Source organism: Saccostrea echinata, unplaced genomic scaffold (assembly GCF_033153115.1).
Source record: "Saccostrea echinata isolate AGI-Se365-2 ecotype Australia unplaced genomic scaffold, CSIRO_AGI_Sech_v1 ptg000007l, whole genome shotgun sequence".
Taxonomy (NCBI): domain Eukaryota; kingdom Metazoa; phylum Mollusca; class Bivalvia; order Ostreida; family Ostreidae; genus Saccostrea; species Saccostrea echinata.
Genome location: NW_026889756.1, coordinates 4,520,752 through 4,529,907, shown reverse-complemented (window position 1 = coordinate 4,529,907; position 9,156 = coordinate 4,520,752). Strand labels below are relative to the sequence as shown.

Genomic DNA, 9,156 nt, shown 5'->3' with positions numbered 1-9,156 from the left:
TGGGGGGGGGGGTACTTTTTCTGCAATTTATTGTTGTTATCCGGGTACTCGAAAATAGAATTTCTAAAAGAAAACAAAAAAATTTACTTCCAACCACATTTTCGCCGAAATATGGCTGAAATATTGCCGACTCGGCGTAAAACAATAATAATCAATCAATCAATCCAACCACATTTTCTAATTAAAAACAGATCAATATGTACAAGTATTCACAAAAATGATTATATGCATTTAATGTCCACCAAATTTATGAATTATTTGGACTAAAAAAATCAACTATACGCTTGCAGTCCCAAAACGTCATTGCAGATTCCACATGGTTGAAATTCAGTTTGGTCCTAGTGTCCGTCATAAGAGACTCGATTCTTACCAATATGCTTGTGACTGCATTTCATATCTGACAAGTTTGATACTGTTATAAAACTTAATATTAGTTCCATTGAAAAGATAAGCAAACATTATTTTGATGTCAAGGAAATATTTTTTAAAAAATTTTTGAAATGGAGATTCTTCAGATGCTTTTTATTGACGCAAAAGTACTATTGCATAAATGTCAAAAATGAAAGCTAAAAGAATGAAAAGTTGAATATCTTTAAAAAGTTCCGGAAAAGAGATGCAGCCAAATTATTGAAACATTTTTTTTCTCTTGTCTGATTTTCATTTACGTTACTCTGTAAATATTATATAACTTTAAAAAATACAATAAATTAAAGTTCCGAATTTTCTTTCGTCCTTTGTATCATTAATATAACGATTTTAGGAATAACGGCGCAGTAAGAAAAGCAGATATTGAAAAAAAAAAAAAAAACCTTTTTTTTTCAGTATGCTCTAGCTCTCGGCAGATCCTGAGTAATTGATAAATTAATTTTATTATATATTTTTCATTTTTTGATTTCATTGTGAATCTATTTTGTGTAAGTTTGATTGCATTTGATATGAATATGCATATTTATAAAATTCAGCATGCTATAGAAATCTGTATATGATAGCAAAATGTTTAACGTTCGTAAGCTTACCAAAACAGGTGGAACTAATTTCATATTACTTAATAAATACAGCCACCATAAATGCATTTTCATAGAAACCCCTCCAAGAGTACAAACAGCCTCCTTTGTTCATAAACTATATAATATGAATACTTTAGACATCATCGGGAAAAATAATGATGTTGAGTACTGACCCTTTCGTCCCACAAATTGTTCGACTCTATTGCTAGCGATTATATTGCTAAGAATATATAATAGTAATATATCATGACATGAAGTATTTTTAATTGTATGCACCAACAGGACCTGACAAATTATAATTCAAAGGGAGTGTCGGATTATTTTTAATGAATGGACGAGTTATATCCCTCTATGAAATATTGTTTATAATTAGACTGTACATTATTGATTTTATGATGTATTCGCAACATTGTTCTAATATACAGTGTGAAACCTTGTTATCTCGAACTCAATGGGACCGAAGAAAATACTGAAATGTAAAATATGAGATATTCGAGATATCCAGAGTAAAATACTTAAAGAATAAGCATTTGGGACTTCAAATCACATTGACATATCCATGGTATTAGAGATCGATATCAGTGTTCGAGATACATGTACCGAAGTTCAACTGTACATTTCGGAACAATTATTTGATTGTCAAATAAACTACAGTGCGAATCCTAACTGGAGTATTCATTTTGAAATCCATTTCCAAACCTGTTACTCTTTTCGAACTTTCATTTTACTACTTTTTGCTTGCTTTACAGTGCAGTTGAATTGGTCAAAACTGCGCTATACTTAAATTTTTAAAGGGGCTGCGACACAGATTTAAAGCTCATATTTTTTAGAATTTTCTAAATAATACTATGACCTATATATGTTGCTAGAGCATTTCACACCGAAATATATTAAAAGCGTATATAGAAACTTCTGTTGTATGGTTTTTTGTGATCTTTCAAAGGCTTTTGATAGAGTATGGCACAAAGGTCTCATTTTTAAATTAAAAACTTATGGTATATCTAGTGATCTTCTCAAATGGTTTTCCAGTTATCTATGTCAAAGGTCACAAAAAGTTATGTGTAAGGATCTCTTATCATCAAAACAATATATTTTTGCAAGTGTACCTCAGGGTTCTGTTTTAGGACAACTATTATTTCTCATTTATATTAATGATGTTGCTGAAAATATGATTTCAATGTGTAGATTGTTTGCGGATTATAATTCCCTTCAACAATCATCATACAATATATTAGATATGGAATACAAATTGAATCATGATTTACATAATTTGGAACTATGGTCAAACAAGTGGCTCCTTAAATTCAATCCATCCAAAACAAAGGTCGTTTATTTCTGTAAGAAAAACATTTCTGTTATACCTAAGCTATTTTTTAAAGGCGATAGACTAAAGTGTGTTCCAGTCCATCGCCATTTGGGTTTACTATTGTCACAAAATCTTAGTTGGTCAGAATATATTGATGGTGTTGTAAACAGTGCTTATAAAAATCTAGGCCTCTTAAAGAAATTGAAGTTCAAAATGGGTTGAAAAACTTATCAAAATTGTATATTTCGTTTATCAGACCTATGCTTGAATATGCTTCAGTTGTTTGGGATGGCTGCTCTAAACAAGATTCTGAAAAGCTTGAAAAAGTACAATTAACCGCCGCTAGAATTGTAACAGGACTTCCGATTTTTGTGTCTAGAGAAGCACTATATTCTGAAACTGGTTGGGAAACTTTAGAAACCAGGCGATATATTGCAAACATAACAACTATGTTCAAAATTCACACGGGAAGAGTACCTGAGTATTTGCATGATATTGTCCCCAATAAGCGTGAGCATGTATCCCTATACAATACCCGTAATAAACAAGATTGTATTGTTCCAAGGTGTAGATTAGAATTATTTAGAAACTCTTTCGTACCTGATGCTGCAAAACAATGGAATTTACTAAAAACATTCCAAAAAAAACTTGATAACAAAAATTAAAAATCCACCATCATACTTCTCTTTTGGTAAGCGATACACCAATATCATTCATACTAAGCCAAGACATTCCTGTATACTAAATTATGATCTTTATAAACGAAACATTATAAATAGTCCCTTATGTTTATGTGGTAAAAACGAAGATGTGTACCATTTCTTTTTTGCATGCAAAAATTATTCTAATGCAAGAAGTACTCTTTTTAATCGCTTGTTCACTCTTGAATTGGTTACTGTTGATATAAATCTATTATTAAGTGGTGATGTTAATTTGCCTTTACAGATAAATAACAGTATTTTTGCTGCTGTTCATAAAGTTATTGACGAAACATGTAGATTCTCTAGTTGATGTGCTATTTAGTTGCTTTTTCACTTGTATTAATTGTATTATTTTTCTTTTACTTTGCATGACAAATTGTTATATATAAGGAGAGGAACTTTGCAAGTTGTAAAGAACTTGTTTCCAATCCTTTTGATGTACTCAATAAAATATGTTCAAAACAAAACAACAAACTCCTTTTATCTGGAAACAATTAAAACTACAAAATTCGGGACGCATTTGATTCACACATTTCCTTACACTCTCACAAAGTAAACTTTATCCATAATACTTAAGTAGAAATTTTGTTGTGTATTGATGAAAAATAAGAAAACTATAATCCAGAAAGTTCAGAGCAGAAATGCGAGAAAGCAAAACCAACGCACCAGCATTGCCAGTCCGTGCTCAGTGATGTGTGCAGACTAAACAAATTGAGCACACTCGGTAAAGCGTAAACACTAACAATAACAGAGCTAGTGCTCTGTTTACAAGCACAGGTGTTTGACTTGATGTTATGAAGAATGTCACTGTCATTGAATTCTAAGAATATTCATGTAAGATCAATTAATTAAACTGAAGTTATTTTTTGAAAAAACTTAGAAATTTAAAATGTAAACAATGCTACTGTGTCCAGGCCCCAGTAAAACTAAATCCTTCGATTTACAAAACAAATATCATAAACCAAATCATGCTTTAATTTTGAAGATATAATCAAATACTCTTAAGCTTCTTTCTGAAACGTTTTTGAAGAACAAGAGCAATCATATATATCATATAAATGATGATAAATTGGAAACCACCATTTCAATGTACCAGTAACTCTGCCTTTTATTTAAAATTTATCACTCTTACAAAAAAATAATGCATGAAATATATCAGTAAACTTCTGTAGTAATACAAACCCTTCTTAACTTTTTGAATGGCAAAAATTGAATCTTTGATTTATATGACAACACTTTAAAATTTAAAGCCCTAAAAAAAGGAATTTTTGGAAGTAAATTTTGATGAAGACACTCAGAATAAAAATATGATATTATTATCATGATTCTTAAAATAAACAATGTTCTGTATGGTTTATCTGTCTCTATGCATGTGCTTGATTGTGATGAAAAAGAAGGAAGTGATCACTTGTCTTTGTTTTCAAGGTACTTATACACAAGGACAGACGAGTTGTCCTCAGCCCCGAGCCAGAGGTTATGTTCATCATCAATACAGAGCGTGTTGGGGGCTGCTGGACATTGTTGTGGTCCGAGTATAAAGCCCTGAAAATTACCATCTTTGTTTATTAAATGGATGCTGAAGAATCTACTACAGAAACCATTAAAACCATTACACACAAGGATGTGTCCCAAAACGTCTGTGCAAATTCCACATGGTTGAAATTCTGTTTGGGCTTGGTGTCCATCATAAGGGAATCGGTGCTTTCCTGATTTTGTCACAACTACCACTTTTTCTCCTCTAGTATCTGAGGTACAGATATCCCCATTTATATTCTCTGTGATGTAGCGGGTACTTTTGAAGAGATTTTCGTCGTTTTCATTCTTCTGTATGTCTTGTAACTTTATCCCTTCTGCGCTATATCGGGTAACTTTACTCACTTCCCAGTCCGTATCATGTGCCATACCTACAATTATATCTCCGTTTGTCTTAGATGTGTATATTGAGTGTGGTTCCCAGCACATTGTGCCGATTAGTTTTTTGGCCGCCATATCGGTGTAGAGTCTGAAAATGGCCTTCTTTTCTCTTTCTGCATACAGCATTTCTCCCTCCTTAGTGACAGTATGATAGCCATATGAACTTCTGCTGGTAGTTATTTGTTTTCGCAACTTCCCTTTTGAGTCGAACTGAATGAGGTTCTCCATATTGTCACTTGCCCAGAAATAGCCGGATTTCATTCGAGTGAAATATACTCCTAAAAATCGAAAGATCAATTTTCCTGACCCTCACTGTCAGTTTTGATCGCTGAAGGTTACGTTTTCCCGTATCTTCGGTGTACCTTTTTTCTGCTTTAGGAATTTTCATAACATCTTCGGTTTTCTCGTATGTCATGTTGATTTTACCAAACTGTTTTTCTAGTTCAATTGTGTTGATTTTTCCTTCTTGAAATATTGGAAATATTGGCTGTCGCCATTCGGGCATTGGTCTTTTGGAGGTTCTATTCATTTTCCAGTAAAAATTGATCAATTCAGAAGCTTTCTCCGATGACAAACCCCTGTTTAGATTTTCTGACAATTCCTCCAGATAAGAAATATAATCTTCTGTCTCTTTTTCTTCTGTTACCATGTGGCCAAGCACAGATTTTTTCAATTCTGTCTAGCATAGAATTATTGTCATTAAATATGGTCTCGATAGCTTTTATGATCTCCTCTGCTCTCTTCTTCATGGACAATCTTACTTCCGTTATCTCTTTTTTAACAGTAACAACATTTTCCTTCTTTATCTGTAGATTTTGTTTGATTTGCGGTAAAATTGTGTCTTGGATCTCGATCATTTCTTTCTGGCAGTACTTAAAACTTTCATTGTAGGCAATTTCTAAATCTAACATTCTGTGACCATTATGATATAAGGCAAAGCATTTAGGACAGAGAAAACATTTGCAATCAATACAGCCTAGGTCTATCATTTTTGTAGGATGGACCTTGCAGTTTTGTTTCGGTAACTCCTTTGCTCTATCCTGGTAAAGAACTACTTCATGATTTATATTTTCCTTTTTATTGAGATGGTCCTCTCTGCACTGCTCACATATTCTCTGGTGACAGGTGTTCCAGTAGAATTTGGAGTAATTCGTGCAAGTTGCACACTCAGTATAATGCTGCCCGGTTCCTTGACTTTGATCCATAGTTGCTTTCTGAAGGAAGAAGAAAATGCTATGATGTACTGCCAAAAGTATTGTCCCATACCCTTTAAGGCCCACCTGAATTCATTTCTTGATAAATGATTGGTATATAAATAAGTCAATTGATGTGGGTCTTAAGAAGGAATTCTTGTCAGGTTTGAGTTGTTAGGGATTAAAAAGATCATATTTTTCTTTCCCTCGTACAATTATACATTGTGACAAAGAAATGATAAAATCAAATGTTTAACTGATTTAAAAAAACTTCTTTAATTTTTGGCGGAATGGCGGCAAAGGAAAATATCACACATTTTGCTCTTAAAATTTATTACAGAATGATGAATTTAGTTAACATATTTAAACAGTCAAAGTTATTTCAGTATTTTTTTCTATCTTATTTAACGGTCGTTACTTTGTGTTTCTGTTTCATTTCGTATCTCTAAATGATTTCTTCATATCATATCAAATTTTGTTCATATGAAAACAAGAGACCCAAGGGATTAAACGGTCACCTGAGTATAATGTAATTTATATATATATATATATATATATATATATATATATATATATATATATATATATATATATATATATATATATATATATATTATTGATAATTCATATGATAAATCATTAATTGGTGATAAGAAAATTCCCAGAGATTAAAACAAAATGAGCTGATAAATGAAGCTCTATTGCCCAACAGCAAGAGAAATAGGATGATCAGGGATCAGCAAAATATTCATTTAGTGCTCATTAACAAATCTTAAAGTTGATCTATTTATTTGCTTGTACTTTCCCCATGTGTCCCTATCCTCATGCGGACTAAACAAAACAATAGTTCTAGAGCATTATTAGGTAACACATTTCATTCACCTTCACATTGGCCTCTCTTAGTTGAAGATTAATGTACAAAGATACAGTATTTTTGTCCCATTTCCATTTATCTATTATTCAAAAGTCTTTCTAACCATTAAAATCTACCAAAATACGTTTAGTATTAAATATTATGAAAAAATCTTGTATAATTCTGTTAATCAATTGACCTTTTCAGTTACATTATTTACAGTGATTAACTATCATAGGTGAATAACTAAGGGGAATAACTTCCTTCAGTAGAAATTAATAAAGTGACAAAAGGGTAAGAATTTTTAAATCTGGTAAAAACAACCCTGTTTAATAGAATTTTATCTACTCTGTTTGCCTCCTAAATACCCAGGAGCTGAGAAGATTTTCAAAGAAATAACCCATTTTTACTATATATTCAATATAGTTCCATTCTGATACCAGAGCCCCTAGGGCCAAAAAATTCACTATTTTGGAAGAGACACCCTTGATCAGGGTCCTCCATGGGCCGTTTAACGTAGCGGCCCCGCCACAGTTAAATTCTTTAACACCTCAGTTAAAAAATCAGCGCCATAGTTCCGCCACAGTTAAAATGTAAGCGCCACAGTAAGATCGTAGTCGTCAGAAAGATAAATTTATAGACCAAAGGAACCTCAAAATTATGTACCGTTTCCCCAGTTTTTAATGCTAAACCGTTAATTTACTCTACTTAGGGCCCATTGTTTGGCTTCCAAAAGCAATTATCTCCTACACCTCGCTGGACAATTGAGTAAAACGTGACAAGCCAATTTCCACACTACACGATAATTGCAAAGGAAAATTTTAATATTTTAATATTAATTAATTCATGCTGTTTTAATAGTTCTACAGATAACCACGTCCCTAAAATTGCATTTGCAAACATCGTATTTGTATCGTAATCATGTATTTTTGTAATGTTGAAAAATTAATGATAGATCCACCAAAATATTATTTTATGCCTCTAAACTGCTTCAGTATTTTTTTTTAATTCACAAGTTTTAAGATATTTCAGTCTTCAGACCGATAACTACAATTATATACTCGTATAGATGTTAGCGTGATTGTGTGACTTACCAGAATTTCACCTGTCCTTTAATGAACACTGTATAATTTATCATTTGTAAAAACAAAACAAATAATGTTTTAAATAAGGTTCAATGCTTAAAACTTGTTGATACCGGCACGTTTATTTTCAGGTTCTATTAGTTAATATTTGTTTATTTTTAAGTAAGTACGTGTTGGGAAGGGGGGGGGGGGGGCTTTTTCACAGTATGCATCTATGTTAGAAACATCCTAATTTTGTTTTACACTATGTTTGAGCGATATCGATTAATTGCTTTTATTATTAAATTGAATAATGATTAATTGCTTTTATTATTAAATTTAATATTCAATTTGCCAAATAATAAATGTCATTTGTGTATTAAACTATTCATTCATTGGGGTTGTGTGTTTTTCAATTTACTTCGTGGTTCCTTCGTGAATTTGGTCGCGAAATGACCGCGAATATTCGCACTTCGCGTAAGTCTTGCGCCACAGTTAAATTTAAAATGATGGAGAACCCTGCTTGATAATTATAATCATAATTATACCTAGTTTATCTGATTTATATACAGGGGAAGAGAAGAAGATTTTTAAAGAATTTATGCATTTTTACTATATGACCATTAGAGCCCCACCTTAACTCCAGAATTCCTGACCCTGCGGCCGATTTCACAATTTTGGTAAAGGTATCAATGTTTATCAAAATAATGCTAACAGTTTGACTGGGGGGGGGGGGGGACCATGAAATTCACATATTTTGTACCCCTTTCACCATTGATGCTATGTGCTGAAATTGGTTCACTGGTTCAAGAGAAGAAGCTGAAAATGTCCAAATGTTTACGACTGACGGACGATGCACGACGACGGACAAACACAGATAGCAATAGGTCACTTGAGTGATTCAGGTGACCTAAAATATAAGAAAAAAATCAATACAGGATGTATAGAAAAATATATTTTTTTCCTCAAAAAATTAAAAAGATTATGGGAAATTCAAATTAGCCAATACATGTTTTCTATTGTAGTTACATTTTTTATCTTAATATGTTAGATCTTATGTGTTATTATCTTTTGTGTATAAAAATATATCAAAACAGAAAACGATACTATATAAATGG

The 9,156-nt window shown here is 32.1% G+C and overlaps 2 protein-coding genes across 2 annotated transcripts; both read right to left on the bottom strand.

The window, feature by feature from the left end:
• Positions 1-4,418: 4,418 nt before the first annotated feature.
• LOC133180660 (uncharacterized) lies at positions 4,419-5,156 on the bottom strand. The gene has a single exon (XM_061315130.1). It carries the CDS (start codon positions 5,154-5,156, stop codon positions 4,419-4,421), a length of 738 nt encoding a protein of 245 aa, XP_061171114.1.
• A 323-nt stretch (positions 5,157-5,479) lies between these two features.
• Positions 5,480-6,133, bottom strand: LOC133180659 (RING finger protein 207-like). Its single transcript, XM_061315129.1, has one exon. The coding sequence runs from the start codon at positions 6,131-6,133 to the stop codon at positions 5,480-5,482; it is 654 nt and encodes a 217-aa protein (XP_061171113.1).
• Positions 6,134-9,156: the final 3,023 nt, after the last annotated feature.